Raw genomic sequence first — 20,376 nt, 5'->3', positions numbered from 1 at the left:
CCATCACAGAAAAGAATACCGAAAGAGCACCGCTTTATCATGGGAAGCATAAATTGGAGCCTAGGTGTCCTATAGCTGAAGCGAGGTGAAGCAGGTTCCACACAAGGTGAAGGAGCACACCCATAAGCATTTCCATAAAGCTGTGTTTTCAAACAAAGGGCTTAAAGACTTAGATTTTCTTACAAGTGAAGAACGAAAAAATAAAAAGAAAGAAAATTACCAGGACGTACCGTTTTCCTCTAGCTTGCTTTGCTTCCTTCAGAATCTGAGTCTGGAGTGACAATCAGGGAGCAGCATTGTGCAGAAATGCCAAAGCCTCCCCAGCTTGCTGTAGCTTCATCAACAAGGGCTTTGATACTGCTGCCTCCTCAGCAACATCAGCAATTTCCGAGGAAAGCCGGTGTCCATCAGGTCAAATAGGACTGGGAAATCCCTCTTGCCACAACTTCACACTCACACCAGAGTTGGCAGGCAGGCCGATGGACAGAGAAGCGTCTGGAAGAGTGTTAGAAAACAGACTTTAGATTTCCGTCAACCCAGGAAAAATTACTTGCTCATCCCTTCAAGCTGAACTCTGAGTAGTAGAAGTAGGGGATCCCAAGCTGCATTCCTGACATCTATGCTGCAAAGTCATCCAGTGTGACATGTTACTGTACCAGCCTGTTACGAACAGAAACAGGACTTTGAGGTCATGCTGTTTGATTCGAATTAAGCTCAAAGAGTTAGTCCTTTGACGTGTTTTTGTCTGCAAGTGTTTTCACTGTTTCCCAGACAATGTCTCCAGCAAGCTAGCTGCTTGCTTCATTTGTTCTGTTCTGTTCCATTCAGTTGTGTTTTGTTTTCTCAGGAAGGATTCTTAGAGAAATTAAAGTGATCATATTGTATGTCCATCCCTCCCTCCCTCCCCTTCGCTTGTCCAGAGCTTTTACCTCGTCCACCAGCTTGCATGAACTCGGTAATAGGCAAAGTTGTGTCTAAGCCTGTTCCTAGACGTGCTGTGAGAACAGACAGCTCAGTAGTGGGGAGAGGACGTGCTGCTGTCTGCAGTGTGACCTCAGCGCTTACCAAACAGTAGGGAATACACAGGGAAGGGCGTTAGCAGAACTTCAAGCACCAGATACGTTTTATGTGGAAACCGTATCTCCCAAGATAACCCTGGACACAACTCCATAATCAAAATGGATTCATTTCTTGGTTCATTCAACTCTTAGGTTTTAGTTTTAAAACGTGTCTGTCTTGGCTTAAAGCACTCTTCCAATCTCTATTTCCAGTCACTATGATTTCCTGAAATAGCGAATCCCACTTTTTCCTTTTACAATCTCACAGTCTCTTCTTTTTGACCTCTCCCCAAGAAACTTAGCACTGCTCTCTTCATACTTGACAACTAGATATGGAGCTGTATCAAGCAGAAGGAAGGTTCCTTCACACCTTCCGCTTCTTACGGTATCTGGGCTCTTACCTGTACTCTTACTCGCCCTTCCTACATTAGCACAAAGACAGCTGTTTTGGAGATCTGATGTCTTGTTTTCCAGAAGCTGCCCTGAATCACCTTTACGAGAGCTGTCCCACGCTGTGAGCATAAGTCTTGCAGTCTGGCCAGATATTTGCCTTCTAAGTCAATAACCAGATCTGTTACAAAGTTAAGAACATGTAATTAATGGAAAGGAAATCCTTTTATTTGGATCCCAGTTCACTCTTGTGGTTTTTTTTGTTTGTTTGTTTGTTTGTTTTGTTTTGTTTTGTTTTGTTTTTTGTTTGTTTGTTTGTTTTTCTAGACCAAGAATGAATCGTGGAGAACCAGCAAAACTCAGGTGACAAATGAAATGAAAAATGTTAAGGTCAGGCAGCTTGCCCACTGCCATTGCTACCCTGAAAGCAGATGGAGTGCATCTTCATACACCACAGCCTGAGACACTACTCGACAGGCCAGCCCATGTGATGAAGTCCATTGCTGTCCTGAATTTTAACGTGACGGGGACACTTAAGCCTCTTGTTTATGCTTTAGTACTTGGGGTCTATGGGAGGACCACAGCACACTCTTCTCTGTCTACCCTTATTTGTTGGTCGTCTGTAGGAAGAAGAGAACGTGCAGAGGCCCTCACCCGTACATTGGGTCTGTTCTCACTCTGTGCAGCTCCATCATTGAGCAAAGTACCAAACTTGAGGCTTCTGTAAGGACTTTACACAAACTACAGAATACTAAAATGAGGCATTCACAACAAAACCACATTTTTTTCCTCAGCCAAGCATCACTTACAGAAGGGCATGGGCCCTCTCCGTGCGCCTCAAGGGGAGATCCACAAGTCCTCACGTGGTTTCATCGCATCCAGCACCCTTCTCTGTCCCTCCCAGCTAAACGTGCACAGAGGCAGCTGTTCCCAAGGTGCTGTGGTGACATGATTCAGTTCTGTTTCTGAAGTCATCACCGCAGGCGCCTCGCAATGACAGCACAACACTCTCAGTTGCTAATGCGTATGTCTCAGAAACAGCTGGAGAAGCACCACTGTGCCCAAACTGACTTTAATTAGAGTAGTTCCGAAATTATTCTCTGGACCCATACATCTGTGGAAGGTGTGTGATCAATCTTTTCCTTGAGAAAGGACTACAGACAAAAAGAGCTTGATTCTGATACGTTGCCCGTACTTGTAGAGCAGCTCACCTTTTATTTCCATGTAAGAAAAAAGAAGGTGAAATCAACAATTCCCTTCCTCTGCTTTGGGAATAGGAAAGAACCCCAGTTCTCCAGGAAGCCTGAAAAAGGAAACTGTGCATTTCTTTGTTAAACACCTTGTTTAATTCCTTTAAAGAAATCTTTCCCAGGACTTTGCAACTGCGGTGGTCTGAATCGGGTGGGCAGCCGAGTTCCACCACGGCCGCTCTCTCACTCCCCCTCCTCAAAGACAAAGGGGGAGAAAATACGATGCAAAGGGCTCAAGGGCTGAGATAAGGACGGGGAGATCGCTCAACAATTATCGTGACGGGCAAAGCAGACTCAGCAGAGTGACCCTCAGGGTCCCTCCCTGCCCCTGCTCCCCATGGGGTCCCTCCCACGGCATGCCGTCCTTCCCCAGCTGATCCCACACGGGCTGCCCACAGGCAGCGGCTCCTCAAGCACTGCTCCCACACGGCTCCGTCCCACGGGGTCCATCCATCCATCCCCCAGGAGCAAACTGCTCCCGCACGGGTCCCCCACGGCTGGGCGGCAGCTCCCCCCAGACCCCCTGCTCCTGCGGGGGCTCTCCATGGGCCGCAGCCTCCTCCAGGCCACATCCACCTGCTCCACCGGGGGCTCCTCCACCCACGGGGGGGCTGCAGTGTGGAGATCTGCTCCATGGGGGACCCATGGGCTGCAGGGGGACAGCCTGCTCCACTGGGGGCCTCTCCCTGCACAGCCCGCAGGGGAACTGCTGCTGCCTGCCTGCAGCACCTCCTGCCCTCCTGCTGCACTCACCTTGGGGTCTGCAGGGCTGCTTCTCTGACATCTTCGTTCCCTCTCTCCTAGCTGCTGAGCAGTGCTTTTTAGCCTTTCCACCTACACAGTTCTGTGCTTTCACAAGTAATGCTCAGTCTAAACTTATTTTCTAGCTGGGAAATGCCTCTGGAAAACAATGAGAAATGAATTTCTCATTGGGAATTTCCTGTGGAAATGTTCAAACAGTTTAGTAGGCAATCCAAGCAAACAATTTAGTACAAACACATGCTCTTTTGCTGTTTTGAACCTGCTGATCCAAGCATCAGGCTCTACAGCCAGTGTGCATGCCACAATCCTGCTGTGTCCCACCCCATGGCCTGAGGTGTCAGTGCAAGTGTCTCCAGCATGGCTTAGTCACTCTCCTCTCAAAGCTCTTGGTCCTTGCAGCCCTTTCTTCTGCAGCAGCAGCAATGAAAGGAAAATGGGGTCCTGCTTGGAAAAGAAGCCCCTTCCAGCTGTGACTGGAGCCTTCCCACCCTGTTCCTGTGGCAGTACCATCAGTGGGTGAGGGTGGCAGAGGCTTTCTTTGACAAACCCAGCCCTGCCAGAAGAGCCTTCAGGCACGGTACAGGCACAGTGGAGCAGAAGTGGCTTGGAGGCAGTGATTTACTCCACACCCTGTTCTTCCCCAGCCTGAGTGCCTGTGGTGCTGCCCAGTGGCCACGTGCCACCAAAACCTATTCATTTCTGCACACTAGCCCTCTCGGGTGACAGAGAGGACAACCGACTGCTGCTACCATCAGCCACCAGTTTCGGAATTTTTTCTGGTCAGTGTGAACAGAATTTGCTCTGTTGTTGAGCAAATCTGAGCTGAGACAGCTCCTCAGGTAGCTCCTGGTAGCCCAGGCCAGTCCCATCACCCCAGCCAAGAGCAGGGCAGCAGCAAACTGGACACAGTGCTCCAGACCAGCTCTCACAAGTCGTGCTTAGAAAGGCAAAGCAGTGCTTCCTTCCCTCCCCGTGCTTTTTTAGCTGATGCAGCCCCATACATGGTTAGTTTCAATAGCTGCAGGGGCACCCCACAGACTCTTGTTCGCCTCTCACCACCTAGCAGGACTTCTGCGGAGTTGCTTCCAGCCCGTGTGTCCGTGCTTATTCCTCTGCATAGGTGCTTCCTTCTCTGGTAAAAGCCCTTACTGCATTTGAAATACTACAAACGAGATGTGTTTGCTTAAACATGTTTTTATTGAGATTAAAGTAGCAACAGAGGACATACACAAGACCCATGACATGCGAATACAAGAAAAGCAATTTGAATAGTAACATGCCATATTTGGTCATGATGATTGAGCCAAAAAAAGTTGAAGGAGAAATGTGAATTATAAGATTTCTATAAGGCATCTTAGAAAAGTGAGGAAGAGCCCTGCAGCACCAGGAGCACAAAGGAAAAGCAATTGCCTTGTCAGCATAGGAATGGTTGGTGACAATCGATAGTTTAATCTGAGAGCTTTGACTAATTCTGGAGGAGTCACCGCAAAGCCTGGTCATGCTTGATTGGAAGGCTGCATTTTTTCCCCCATAAGACTTCTGCTGGTAAATCAGGCTGTAGTTTTCAGTGTGATGTTTCTGATGATTCAGTACTATTACTAAAATGTGAGTTTGCACCAGGAACATCTCTTTTCATGATTATGCTTTCTTTGGGTGCAGTTTTCATTCCCTTAACCCTTCATCCATGATGCATAAAGGAAAGGCAAAGGGTGCACATTCTCATATTGTAATTTCTCTCAGATTTATGTTGGGTTTTTTTGTTTGTTTGTTTGTTTTTATATGGCTGTTGCAGAAAATATACCTTTCTTTTTTACTCTTGGTACTACAGTGCTTTGGGTCTTGCTGTAAGGGGCAGAAACTCTTTCAACTTTCTTTTCTTTAAGGGGAAATCCATCTGCCAAAGAAGAGAATGCTGTTGGTTGGGTTGTGCTTGATGAAGAAGAGGAATGGGTGGTCAGCCCTAAATTCTTCGGAGACGCTTGTAACGTCCATCCCAGCCTCTGCTGAGCCTACCACATCTCTGCCAGCTTCAAAGATTTCCACACATGCTGCATGGACAGCCTCAGACATCTTTAAGCTTACTGTTGAAGAGATGCCAGACATATTGGCTGATGAGCTGAACAGGTCGGTCATACCCAAGGCCATGAAGACAGATGTGAGGTTATATTTCTCCTCCATCTTCATGCGGGGGAGGAACACTTTCATCCTCCTCTCTTCCATCATAGTAGAACTGGTCCATTCTGTAAGTTTTTCAAAGCTGATTGTGGACTCAAGCTGCAAGGATACAAGAAAATGATATCTATGGGATGACAACTTCCTTCACAGCAGTGCAGTACCATTTACCATTGTGGGGTTCTTTGTCTTTTAAACTGACCGCTCTTGGCATGGTGCTTTTCCTAGGCATGTAAAGATGAATGGGTCTAGGAGACCAAAGTATAGTATGACTCTGCTCTGTCCTATTTTCTCTTTCTTTAATAGACTCACTGCCATTTCTATATCAATCATTAGAACCAGTAAAGCTAAAGTGAACTTCCAAAGAAGCTCCTCAATGTGAAGGAATAGAGATATAAGGCCTCTGGAGCTCACGTCACTGTAGTAACAGCTGCTTAGCTGAGAGAATCATTTCTTCTGTGGCCAACATTTAACCTGTTAAGTAGTTTCTTAAGCAATCCACGCTCAGCACAAACTATTTCATTGTGTTTATGATTTTCTGAACCCAGCTGCTAGGGCCATACCTGCTCCAGGCCAGAGACTTCATCAGGCAACAGCACCCACATGCTCATCATTCCACTGGCAAATGGAAGCTCCAGGATCTTCATTTTCTCAGAAGTCACCATGGCCACTTTAAATGAACCAACCTGGTACATCATCTGGACGGGTTTGCTCTCTTGCTGCAGAACCAAAAAAGAGAATATAGTTTTAACAAAGATTATTCTTAGAGGGTAGAAATATCTAGTTATGGTTAAAATGACTGATTGCTCTAGTCCAGAATGACTTTTTCAAAGGAAATTCGGTATTTCAGGTTTTTTTCTTAGAAGCTTTATAGTTTCAGAAATAATGTGAAGAGAGACATTAGGGAAAACTCCCTGTGATTAACAAAGACCAGTAGACAAATGAGCAGATATTTTAATGTAGTGTCTGAATAACAAGGTGACTACTCTCTTCACAAATTCTAGGTGACATCTTTAAGGTGAGGCATGCCCATGTACCTCGGTCATTCTGAAAGGCATGGCTTGAGTGTCTTCATCCTTAAATGCTTTCTCCCACATTCCTTTGAAGTAAATGGCATTAACCAGGACCATTGTAGTCTGGGAATCCACAGAGCTTGGCTGAAGGATATTTTTGATGATTCCTTTAAGAATGAACGGGAAAAGAGAATTGTATAATACGTTGACAATCACAATGTTAAATACAGGTTGTAGAATTTGTGGGGAAGAGCGTGTATTGGCAAGGACATTGTTTTGTTTCTGCAACTATAATCTTGTACTTCCAAGGTTGACTTGCTCGCTGGTGTTGACAATAGCTGCTTTTCTCTCTGTAAAGAGTCACAGTAAGAGCTGTAGGACCCAGAAATTTATGTGTTACAAAATAACTAAATCTGTAAAATTTATGCTAAGGAGAAGAACCACTAGAACCTCTTTTATCTGCGGATAGTCCCCACCCTGAACAGTACCAGTAAACATTACTTGCTTCAAACCAAAGTTGAAAGGAGATTTTACATAAAGAATATAACAGGAGAGGAAAACAGAATTTTATTCTGTTTTCTTCTGATATTTTGTTCCTATTTGTTCTGCAAATAGGAACATGCAAGCTTTAGTAAGCTCCTCATGTAGTCCTCTTCCACCAGTAACTTAATAATCGCCTGATTTTTTCCTTCAAAGTATGATACCACACCAGAAGTTGCATGGTTGTCAATGTTTTCACCTCATTAGAAATTGAATTCATTTAGAATCCACTGTCTTTTATCTGTGTTTAAAGCAAGGGGAAAATAATGCTTTAAGGAGGTGAGGAAGAGACTAGAAAAAAATGGAGAAGCATTAGGGCAGAAATCATGATACACCTCCCTTCATACACCTCCCTATCATTCCTTAACTCTGGGTTTACATTGCCTTTACCTGTTAAGATTTCTTAAGTGCCTTTTGACTGCATGCCCTACTTAACAAGTACACAGCATCTCTGGGAAGCCTGAAGGAAAACATACTGGCTGAGGGAAATCAGCAAGAACAAAAGGAGAGGTTTTGTACTTATCTCTCAAGACTTAAGTGCTCTCCTATGCTGTTCAAATATGTTGGCAGAAGGGAAAATACCTATGCTGACATTTTGCTTGCCCTTACCATTTGTTTGACTTTCAACCCAGGAATTGATGAGCTCTCTGGCTTGATCTGCAGCTGTTTGGAAGCTGATAGACTCCAAGCCCCCTTTATACAGTTCCTTCACACATTGCAAGTATTCCTGTTAAGGAAGAGTATGCAGTTTTCAGATCACAATTTCAAAACAGTTTGCAAATGTGAAGTGCAAGACTGAAATTAACAGATGTGAATAATATACTAGTGTAAAATGCTATTCTGTACTATAAATTACTACATATTATGCCTTATAGTATAGAGTAATATGCTGTAGCTGTATTGATTAGCCTTAATAAGCAGTCGCAGCAATAAGACATGATTCTACCTCATAAACATTCTAATATTTGGCATATACTGCTTCAAGCAACAGTATATGCTCAATTTTTTCAAGTCTTTTCCAGCACTGAGTTGGATCTGAAAATGTTGATTCATTTCAGTCGAAGTATGCTTGTTGTCAGTTTTTATTTTGAAAATGTTTTCCTTTAATTTCCAAATGAAATGCTTCTTTCAATTGGAAAATCGGAATATTTTGGTCTGAACGTGTCCTATGGAATATTTAGAGAACCTGAAGTTATTTCCATGTTTGTTTTACAATCTGAAATAATAGTTGGATTTAACTCTTTCCAACAAAAATTATCTTTACTGATATTACTGATATTACCTTTACTTTACTTATACCATGACACGGTTGGATCATGACTGTACTTTGCACAAACATTCTTTTGTCTAGGCACATATTCTCTGTAGATTGTAGAGGTTTAGGGCTGTGATATAAAGAAGTCATGAATACTGCCTTCCATATGCAAGAAAACTTCTTTAGCAGAGCCTAGACTTCTGACAGTGCTTTAGCATTACAGAACAGTAGGGCTTTGACATGGAAAAGTCTCGGATCAGATTTTAGAGCAACTCACCGGCAGGATTGCGTATGTCTCTTCGGCATAAAGTCTACTGGCGAAGCTGAGCGAAAAATTGTCACTTGGTTTGGTGATTTGGGTGAGTATGTCTCTAAGTGAAGAGTGGACGCTTACAGATGTGCCACACTGAATACAAATAAAAAGAAAAGGGATGTTATTCTAGTTTTAGTGCTTTGTAGGTTTTGAATAGTGTATGACAAGAGTAAAGTAGTTCAGATATTTCTGCTTACAAAACAAGTTTGTTCCATCTTTCTTGCTCCTAATAACTATACTGGTGTAGTCATTTTCTAGTATATACACATTTTGTGCTGTTTTTCTTCCATAATTTCCTCATACTTCTCTCTACAGGACTCTTAACTGCCCTCTGCAATAATCTAGCTCCAGCAGATCATGTAGTCTTTCCATCTTTCCCAACCAGACCCATTTAATCACCATCATCCAACTACCTTGCCTAAGCATGCAAGTATCCACAATTTTGTGTATTTGCTCAGTATTTTGGTCCTGGATTTTATCTTCTGTTTGTTCTGAATCCCCTGTTACCTCCCTTCTTTCTCGATTCGTACAAACAAAGAATTCCCCCAACTGCTGGATGCAGAGCACTAGATGCTCATCAGAAAGGGCTTGGAACTGAGAAATCTACCTACTCTATCTAGAGATTTATCTACTAGACATAGAGAAGGAGATGAATTTTTTTCTTCACCTGAGCTTCCATACTCTCTCCAAATCCAGGGAGTTTATCGAAGTGAACAACCTGTAATTGAAAATAATAGTAGCTGAAATAACAGGTATAACAAAAAAGGTTATGCAACTGAGATTAACACATGACGTTTGAAATATAGCTGTTGGGTAACTGGGTGTCTATATGACTAAAAGTGTCAATCTAGCTGTACCATCTCTGAATATCTGTTCATAATATTGCCTGCTTTGATGATCTCTTTTTTTTTCCCACAGTAGACATACGGAAATCAGCTCCGTTACATGCTGTTATTAAGACTAAATTTCTTCCAGGTAACAATTCAACCTTCCTCTATGAAGGAAGCGAGAGCTGTAGGAAATACGTGATACATTTTGCAAACTTGAGATGGGTTTTGGCTCTTTCTGGAGATTTTATCTAGTTTCCTTGCTCTAAGCAAAGAGCCAGTGGAATGCCATGTTCTTTTGGAGAATCCTACTATTAACAATGATAAAATTCAAACTAAAATACAGTTTCAAGATTTCTGGCTGGTGCATTTGTTTAACACTCTGGGAGTTGGAGGTGATGACAGCTTTAGATAACTCTGGTTACGGATTTTTGATCTATGCAAGTTCCAGGGCACATTATCACATAATTAACTGCTATGGCTCCATTGAGCGGGACAAAGGTTTTCATCCTTAACTGTAATCTCACCTTATCTATCTGGGCCCTGGTGTTGTCTCTTGCACCTAGGTAGACCATGGCCAGAGCTGAAATGATGCTCAAGGGGGAGTAGAAGATGTTCTCATTGACATGCTGGACTTTCAGCTCCCTGAAGACATCAAAACAAAATTCCGTGCTTGCTGCACCGATGGAGCCCATTGTGAAATCCCTGTTGTCTAGAGCAAACAGCAGAAGCACAATGACAATGTAATGATGGAATGCTATGCAAACACAGTGCGATGCAGGATTTTCTGTGGTGATCTACCCCTTTAAAGTACCAGTAGTTTTTAGGCCATTAAATAAAACAACAAATAGTTTTAAAGTCATTCATTGTTATCATGCCTATTGCAATACCCACCTCTCCTGCATGTTCAAAACTGTATTCATAAATCTATTTCTTTTTGCATTTGCATTCAGTTGCCTTTTTAGCAGTGAATTTTCTCAGAAGTCTTAGTTCCATATATAGTTTCTGTTTACCTTTTAAAAGCAGTCAAACAACAATTGTTTGTACATATTTTCATTCAGTGAAAGATAGAATTCCTCTGATAAAAACAAGAAAATATGACCTGTTTGATAGACTTGCAAAGCTGGAACTTCAAAGTGCAAATTTCAGTAGGTTCGGACAGATAAATGTGAAAGCAGAGGCTTGCTGTTTTTATATTCTAAAAATAAATAAGTGCAGAAAAATATCTACTTGTTCCATTGTACCTTCTGCCAGTGGATATTTAAAGGCTTGCATTCCTACTCTTGTTTCTATAATGGAAGAGTAGATAGGGAACATTGTTTGTCTAAGGTCATCTAGTCTAGGAGAGAGACTGATGCACATAATTAATATATATGAATATTCAATTCCACCCTATCGTGCCTTCAGACATACTTGAAAGAAGCAAGCTATATGTATATATCCTCTACTATAACCTTTCTGAGGAGTTAAATTTTGTTAGCGACATTCAGACAGAAGAGGAATGCAGACATGATAAATTAGCAACTATAATACAGCACTGTCAAATGAATGTGTAAAGCAGTAGGATCTTTATATTTGTTTCTTTCTTGAACTACTATAAAGTGCCAGGCTGTACAAGTCCTGTATAGCCAGTATGCTTATATAAAGATCATGCTTTTGAGGTCAGCATGAACCTAGTTTTCTTCCCGTAATTTATAGAAATTGCTAAAGTTATTTGTCTTTCAGAATCCAGCCTCTTATATAGGTGCTAATGCTGGAGGCTGAAGTTTGTCTTTGTCATATTAAACCCCACCAAGGTTTTTAGTGACCATGCATGTGAATAAACACACACGTCCACATATTTCTCTCACTTTCCTTTCTGTATACAAATTAACATTTATAGATTATTGTAAGAATATAAGTTTATACACCTACACTAAAATAACCCTAAAAATTCACTGAATGCCACAGTGTTGCTCTCTGTGCATTCTGTTGAACTGGAAGTCAATCAAGCAAACTGCAAAAAATAAAATTTAAAAGATACTGAACAATACAACAAGGTGCTCTGAAATAAAAACATATTTTAAGCGCAAAGAATAACTGTTTTAGAAGTCTCCTGAAAACCAACACATAATTTTTACACATAATAAAACAGAGCAGAATACATACACACAGGTGAGAAGTTTTTGTAGAGAATATCATGCAAATATCCTGACCTTAAAGATACCAAGCATAAGACAATAATTATTATTTTTTTAAGTTTAGGTACAAGCAAGAGCAAATATAGTGGAAAGGTAAATTTTCCTAGAGAAGCGCTTACCGTTTGAGCTTCAGCACCAAAGGTAATACAGCTTTCCAGCTGTATGTTGAGAGACTGGCTGAGCCCTGGAGAATTTATACAGTCTGAATTTGGACCCACCCGCTGGTGCCTTTCAGAAGTTTGACCTTTGACACCATAAAATCATTTGATGGAATTGGGTCAGATTTACTTTCAATGGGTCCATTCTGGGTTGAAGGGAGAGCAAATATTAGTTTTTTATTCTGGGCAACAAAGTGTTTCCTGCCAGTTCTGCTAATCCATCAGGACTGTTGAGTAGGACAGAAGACTGGGAGATACTGGTCACCTTCCTTTAAGTCTTAGTTACAACTAGGTAGCTGGATGTTAATGAAAACAAGAAAAAGAAAAAAAATAAAAGTGAAAAACTTTGCAATGGAAAACATAATTAGCAATTATTAGTTAACCTGCTTGTTATTAGGTTATAGTAACAGAACAGAACTCTATTTCAGTTGGTCTTTCTTGAATGTACAACACACATTTGAGCCATGCTAGACAGGAGATAAGTGAGAACAGGACTTAGCCTAATTTTCTCCTAACAAAACGAAATGAAGTAGTGTGCATGTGAGAAAACCAACTGAGATGAGAATGAAAAGCAGACACATTTTCTTTGGAGAGTTGGAATATTTAGAAAAAGATATTTTGATGGGTGTGAAGGCCTTATAAACAATTTTTATTCTCAGGGAGTAATAGAAAAATATAGCTCCATAGAAAGCAAAAAGTATTCAATTCCAAATGTGTTTACGGTATGCATTTCTCATGTTTCTCATGAATAACTTAATGGCTTGGCAGATGACGGAAGAAGTGTAAAATTTAGCTAAAGGAGTGTTCATGGTCCAAGGGACAATCATAATATACAATAGCAAATATATTTCAGTTATAGAAGCTATTGTCTTCTAAATAATAGAAGACAAACAGTAAAGAAACCATTCTGACCTCTGAAAAGCATTGTGTGATTTAAAAAGAGAAAAAAAAAAAGTTAGTACAACATAATTCATCAGAATGTATGTGGGGATTGCTGTAATCTCTGTTAAGGAGAAGAGTTAGGTTCCTATACCACTAGCAAAAGTTTAGACCATGCAGTTTTCTTTTCTTTAGTCTGCTTCCTTTTGTCAAAATAAACATACTGTAGAAATCTACATTTTCTTTGCCAAGTCTTAGGACTTAAGCAAGAAAAGATTTTAGTGGAAATGTTATTTTTTGCTAGATATCTACAAGTGCCATCTGAAGCTTTTGTTTCATTTAGTTTGTAAGCAAGACTGCTGCTTCTATTTAAGCCCCTAAGAAAGTCTAAAACCCTTGTCTGTTTTTTCTAATGATAGACCTGCTTCTTAAAGTGTTAACTCTAACTATAAAATATGTATTAGTCTGCTGATAGAGAAAGGAGATTGGGAATAAGTCTCCCCAGATGCACTTTTAATCCAAAATCTCCTCCATCTGGTGTCAATCAAACACCAATAATGAATTGTGTATAGGTATCCTGCTACCATATACCCTACTCTTGCTATGTGTTTCTTAATAGAAAGACATAGACCAAGTAGCCCTGTCACAATAAAACATCCTGATGAAATAACAAGGAAAAGAGGGTCTGTTTTGTCTCTTACTGAGGCAAGGAACTCAGTAAGGCTGATGCTGGAGAGGACATCCATCTTCAAAAAGATGCTTCCACATTCTTGGAGATACTGGGACAGTGCTACCATAGTTGAGAAGAATGGCTGAAGATCTCCTGAAGAAGGAGGCAGTAAAGAGGCCGTTTTAGTGGGAAAATTTCTTTCTGTTCGGAGGCATGTCATGTAGATATATCCAGAGAAGCAGGCAGCTAAGCCAGTACCTTAGCTGCCAGCTCACCATCCACTGTGTTCAAAGGGAGATCAGCTGTAAGAATTAACAAGCCTTGTGAGACAAGGAGGATAAAGTGCTTTTTAATGAAAACTCTCTAGGAGAAGCTCTATTCTTGACTGAGTTGTCAGGCAGGATCCTTAATAACTTCTGTTTAGAGAAGTTTCTGCTACAGATAAGGAACCAGGTACCTACCATGGCCAGAACTGTCATCCATTTTGTCTGAGCAAACAGCAGATCAGGTCAGAAAGGGTGAGGTGTTTCCAAAGTAATGCTGGTGTATATAATAAACTGTATGTATTTATATATTTATTTATAATACGTAAAAGTTTTATGAATAAAAAATGGTATGAATAAATGTGTTTATTAAGGCTTTGCCATAACTTGTCTTAAGAGTAGTGAATAACAGGGTGCTGTTTACCCAACGGTTTGGTATACTGGGAGCCAGGGCACTGAACGCAAGTAGGCACATTCACTCTTTCGTATCCAATAGCAGAGAGGGTACAGAACTTCATTTCTGTAGCTCAGGAGGTTGTATTGGGTCTGTGTAGCAAGTTTTTGAGAGTGGGAGGGCTGCCTCTATGAGCAGAGACCAGAAGCTGCCCCTACTTAGACAAGTGCAACTCCCATTCCCCACTCCTATGTGCCATGCAGGGAGAGGAGATAGAAGAAGCCAGTGGTGGGAGGACGGCACTCTGTTATCAATAGGCAATCAATAATATTAATCTTCCTTATGCTGAGTCTGCTTTGTCCATGACAGTAACTGGTGAGTGATCTCCCTGTCCTTATCTCAACCCCCAAACTTTTTGCATTATTTTTTCTCCTTGTGTCCTTCTGAGGAGAGAGAGTGAAAGAGTGTGGTGGTGCTTAGCTTCCCATTGTCGCTAAACCACCACAGAGGTGAGGTGATACCCCAAGCATCAGTAAAGGCAGAAGTGATTTCCAGTACTAGGTGTCCAAATGAAAAATTGGCACATAGTAAAATACTGGGACATATGCCTGGACAGTGAGTGTCAGAAGAAGTATATCAGACCTTGCTTTCCTTTTAAGCTATGTGTCCACAAAATTCTGGTCATCGGGAGGCCTTCAAAGCTGAAGATTAGAAGTCTGAAGAAGACATATCAAAGTGGGCAGATGTGTCTACAGCTAATAAGGTGGTGTCTCATATTGTTCATACTGAACCTCAGATCTGTACCACTGTTTTAGCTTCCTATCCCTTTTCTGTTCAGGACCACTTGGTGTTCACAGGTATTTATATTTCCACATATTTGTCTTCCATTTCTTCATATAAGACTTGGCCTGTACATTTGACTCAGTCAAATCTTCCTTCAAACTGTCCCTGAAGCCTCTTTCTTAGATAACCATGATTACCCTAAGGAAGAACTTAAAAAGTTCTGCCTTGATAGTGGGTGAGAAAGATACTCTACACGTATTCCCAGATGTCTGTTTTGGTTTGCTGTGCTCAAACTGATAGTTAAGTTTGGAAGGCCAGTTGACAGAAGGCCAGTTACAAGCAGCAAAAACTGTCCATGAGCAAATGAAGATAGTGATCAGAACAGGCCATCAGCATAGCATTACCAACACACAACAGGTCTTGCATAGTCTTCTTGGCATGTGGTCTAGAGAGAGTAAGCAAACCTCATAGCAGTTGGAAGGCTACCTGGGGCAGCTGGCAATGGTTCGCCATGTCCAGCACAGCTGTGCAAAGCAGTACAAATAGTTTTGTCACACATCCTTCCCTGACAATGCTTGTACCAAGTAAAAGGTCATCTAAGGCTCTGCTGCCCCTTCCACTGCCAAGCATTTCATTGTGGACCTGTCCCTAAACCAACAGACTCTTGAGTAAGTAAGCCTTGGACACCTGGAAGTATAAAAGACACTTTCTATGCAAATGCAGAGGAAGTCCAGGTCAGCTCACAGATCAAAGCCTCCTATCCAATCACAAAAACCTATGCAGAACTTGAGATTTTGTTCTCTTTGCTACTGAAATTTTGCCAGCAGGCAGAAACATGTTAATTTATTTATTATTTTTTTTTTTTGTCTTCATCCCACATTATGAATATGGAAACTGCCTTTCCATGAGGGACAGAAGCAGCCATTCACAGAGGGAAATCATCTTGTCCAGATTACAGATGACTGTCTAAGTGGTTGCCATTGCAAATCTTGGTGCTGTAGCTATCAATGATGGTTTCTCTTTCAGTTGTTCTGTGGGATTATGTTGTTTCTCCAAACCACAGAAAATGACATGTCTGGTAATTTTCCTTTGAACAGGAAGTCTCCAGGAAGAGATGGGGAGAAAATACAATGAAAAAGCTTTTCTGAGTTGAGATAAGGACTGGGAGATCACTCACCATGGACAAAACAGACTCAGGATAAGGGAGATTAATATTATTTATTACCTATTGGTAACAGACTAGAGCAGTAAGAACTAAAAGCAAACTACAAGCAACTTCCCCTCATTCACAGATTCACAGAATCATTTAGGCTGGAAGAGACCTCCAAGATCACCAAGTCCAACCTCTGACCTAAAGCTAACAAGTCCTCCACTACCATATCACTAAGCTTTACATCTAAAAGTCTTTTAAAGACCTCCAGGGATGGTGACTCAACCAGTTCCCTGGGCAGCCCATTCCAATGCCTAACAACCCTTTCAGTAAAGAAGGTCTTCCTAATATCCAACCTAAACCTCCCCTGGCACAACTTTATCCCATTCCCCCTTCTCCTGTCACTGGGCACCTGGGAGAACAGACCAATCCCGATCATAGAAGGAGATCAGGTTCGTCAAGCAGGACCTTCCTTTCATAAACCCATGCTGACTGGGCCTGATCGCCTGCTTGCCCTGCAAGTGCCGCGTGATGACACTTAGGATAATCTGCTCCATGAGCTTCCCCAGCACCGAAATCAGACTGACAGGCCTATAGGATTCATGGGACCACCCCCCAGCCCTTGTAGACTGGCATCACGTTTGCTAACCACCAGTCAACTGGGACCTCCCCTGATAGCCAGGTCTGCTGATAAATGATGGAAAGCGGCTTGGTCAGCTCTTCCGCCAGTTCTCTCAATACCCTTGGTACCCACCTTCTACCTCCTCCCTCTGTGTGGCACAGAGGAGTGGGGAATGGGGCTTGAAGTTAGTCCATAATGCTTCATTCCTGGCACTCCTTCCTCACTCTCTTCCCCTGCTCCTGCATGTGGTCCCTCCCACAGGAGGCCATTCTTCCCAAACTGATCCTGTGGGGGCTTCCCACAGACTGCACTTCTTTGAGAACTGCTCCAATATGGGTCTGTACTACAGGGTCCATCCTTCAGGAGTGGACTGCTCCAGCGTGGGTTCCCCAAGAGCAGCAGCTCTCACCAAACCTCATATTCCACCCTGTACTCCTCTCCATGGTCTGCAGCCTCCTTCAGGCCAGATCCACCTTCTCCACCGTGGGCTCCTCCATGGGCTGCAGTGTGGAGATCTGCTCCATGTGGTACACCACGGGATACAGAGGAACAGCCTGCTCCGCCAGGGACCGGTCCATGGGCTGTGGGGGATCTTCTGCTCTGGTGCCTGGAGCACGTCTTGCACTTCTTCTGCACTGGCCTTGGGGTCTGCAGGGATTTTCCTCTCACATTTGCCCACACCTCTCTCCCAGATGCTGTGGTGCAGCAGGTTTTTTTCCTTTCTTAAATGTGCATTCACAGTGACACAACCAGCATCACTTACTGGCTCAGCTCTGGCCAGTGGCACATTCCTTTTGGAGCCAGCAGGAGCTGGCTCTAATCTAACATGGGGCAGCTTCTGATCTCTTCTCACTTCTGATCTCTTCTCACAAAGGCCACACATGCAGCCTCCCTGCTTCCAGAATCCTGCCACGGGAATGTAATGCAACCAGACAGATCCATTGTGACAGGGCAGGGCTGAGGAAATAAGCAGGGAAATAAGTCTGCAAGCTGGGATCAACAGGCCCCACGGACAAGCAGGACAGGGATGTGGGGGTCTGGACACCAGTCCTGCTACCACCTTACTGTGTCAGGGGCTGCCTGACAGGACCGGGGAGGCTGAAGTGGGGTTCTGGGCCATGGGCAGGGGGCAGAACTGACTTTTTGGGTAAAGGATACCCTCTGGGAGGTCAGCACCAGAAGGAGTTGTCAGTGCCCTCAGGGCTCAGACACATCATCCTCCCTTCTCTCTGAGCAAGGTGCATCCTCCCTCCTCACAGAGACCTGTGCCCAGGAGGGGCGTAGTGTAGAGTGATGCTTTGTTTGTGGGTGTTAGCAGGTTATTTAAGGGGACATAGAGCCAAAGCAGAGACAGCAAGCTGTATGGGGACATGGCATGAGTGGCCTTGGGCTGAGTGAGGGAGTCATGCTGTCCTGTGGGGCCCTGCTGGCTGTGGAAAGGAGGACCTGGCAGGGTGGAAGGGGGCTTAATTAGGATCCTGGGCTGAGTAAAGGGTGAGTGCTGTGGGGATGTCACAGCCCACAGCTAGGCCAGTCCCACAGGAAATTTTATAGGAATAAGGCCCTGTATGGCCAGAGACAAATCCTCAGAACTCAGCACAGGGCTCAGAGAGGGAGCAGTGATGGCTAGCTTCTCCCCAGGGCACAACAAGCCAGGAGGCAACAGGGATCACACAGCCAGCAGGGCAGAAGGCTCACCAGACAGGGCCCAGTCCCACAAAACCTCAGCAAGATCTAGAAAAGAACGGTTGGAGCTAGCTCAGAGAACATGGCCAGCTTCAACCATGAGTCCAAATTATAAGGCAGTATCATGGAACTGGGGCACATCCAAAGTCAAGCCAAGAAGTCCATTCACAGATCAGAGTTAGGATTGAATCCAGTGATGACTGGCAGGTTCTTACTGGCAAGTCATGGCCCAGGTCACACTAGGAGTCCTTGGCCAGCTATTGGCACAGCTGTGTTTGAACTGCAGACTAGTAAACACTGTACTAGAACATCTAACGTAACACAGGGAAGAACCAAAGGCCCAGGGCAGAGTTTAAGTCATAGAATCCTTTAGGTTGGAAAAGACCTCCAAGACCATCAAGTCCGACTGTTAACCTAGCGCTGCCAACTCTACCACCAAACCATGTCCCTATGTACCACATGTATATGTCTTCTAAATACCTCTGGGGATGGTGATTCAACTACTTCCCAGGGGAGTCTGTTCCAATGCTTCACGCTGCTAGCTCATATTCAGCTACCTATTGACAAATACCCCCAGGTCCTTTTCCTCCGGACAGCTTTCCACTCTTCCACCAGCCTGTAGCACTCCGTGGGGTTGTTGTGCCCCGAGTGCAGGACTCAAAACTCAGGCTTGTTGAACCTCATACAACTGGCCTCAGCCCAGTGATCCAGCCTGTCTGGATTCCTCTGTAGGGCCTTACTGCTCTCAAGCAGGTCAACACTCCTACCCAACACTCTCACCCATCATCTGCAAACTTACTGAGGATGCACAAGATCCCCTCACCGAGATCAGATAGAGCTCCTGGGTGCATAGGTATGGGTAAAGGCTCCACGTGTGACAGGACAGCCATTAAAGGCTTGTTAGTGCACGCAGGGCTTTGTCACCCATTCAGGAACAAAGGAGATGGTACTGGAGACATGGCAAGAGCTTGGGGCTGAGGTCCATCAGGAGGCAGGCCTGGAGACAGGCACACCTAGAGTGTACCTGAGGCAGGAGCCTAAGGACTAAGGCTCAGAAGTGGGCTTCTGTTGTAGGCAACGGTCTTGACTGGGGGAGTTTCACCTAATTTCTTGCTATTTAGCATAATTTTAATTTCTAATTCAGGAATGGACCCCAAAAAATTATCAATGCAACAAGCGATGAAATCGACATTCAAACCTTTCTTCGCCCTTCTTCACAGTCAACTTCAGTTCATCACCTTTCCTTCCTTGCTTCCTAGGTTTTACCCTCCTTCTTGCACTCTCTTCAGTGAAGCAATGTAAGATGTTGGGGTTAGTATATAATCTTTTCTGTCTGCCAGTAGTTGCTGGTTACTTGTTTATACAGTTTTTCAGTGGCGTCCCTACCCCAGTGTCAGTCACCTGCAGGCTGCTGTCCCTCCAGGGTGTCACTGGCCTAACATGTGTTGCCCATGGCCACAGTGCCTCAGAGGTATGTCTGCCCTCTGTCATGGAGTACCTCCTCCCAAGAGTGTGTCTCTACCTGTGCTCCCAACATCTCCTTCCACGTGTCTCCTCTGTTTTGTTTCTCCAAAATCATCTCACATTTCTCCGCATGTGTCCCCTTTTTCTGACTCTTCAGTCTTCCTTTTTTTGTGTCTCTTCATGTCTCCTGTCCCTGGCAGCTACCACCTTTCCTTAGCTATGTTTGAGCAGAGATGCCATATGCTTTTCTGACTGGCAGGGAGTTATTTTCATGAGTTACAGAGACACCTGCTACCGGCTGTGACTGGCCCAGGGCAGTCCATGGCCTCCTCTCACAAAGATCACTTAGTACAGGGTGCATACGTCACAGTCTATGTTCCCCTCACTTGGAAGAAGCATTTAAACTGCACCTTTTGATTGTGCTTCTTGCCCAAGCTACCTTGCATGTCTGTGCCTGGCCATGAACCTCGCTGAGCTGGACTCTGTAATGTACCACTGCAAGAGTTCCTTTTGGGTACCAGTAGGAAAGACACTCAGACTTCATAAG

General features: G+C 43.6%; 1 protein-coding gene across 1 annotated transcript; it reads right to left on the bottom strand.

Annotated features, from left to right (window-relative positions):
* Window positions 1–5,215: 5,215 nt before the first annotated feature.
* On the bottom strand, window positions 5,216–10,275 carry LOC309874649 (ovalbumin-like; the record flags this gene model as incomplete). Its single annotated transcript, XM_082753033.1, has 7 exons — window positions 5,216–5,734; window positions 6,196–6,351; window positions 6,670–6,812; window positions 7,795–7,912; window positions 8,718–8,846; window positions 9,421–9,471; window positions 10,108–10,275. The coding sequence occupies 7 exons, from the start codon at window positions 10,273–10,275 to the stop codon at window positions 5,339–5,341; spliced, it is 1,161 nt and encodes a 386-aa protein (XP_082609159.1). The 3' UTR covers window positions 5,216–5,338.
* Between the last annotated feature and the right edge of the window lie 10,101 nt (window positions 10,276–20,376).

This window comes from Aythya marila (genome assembly GCF_965140915.1).
Source record: "Aythya marila genome assembly, chromosome: 2".
In the NCBI taxonomy this organism is placed as follows: domain Eukaryota; kingdom Metazoa; phylum Chordata; class Aves; order Anseriformes; family Anatidae; genus Aythya; species Aythya marila.
The sequence above is the reverse complement of the archived record's forward strand: the minus strand, read 5'-3'. Positions and strand labels throughout refer to the sequence as shown.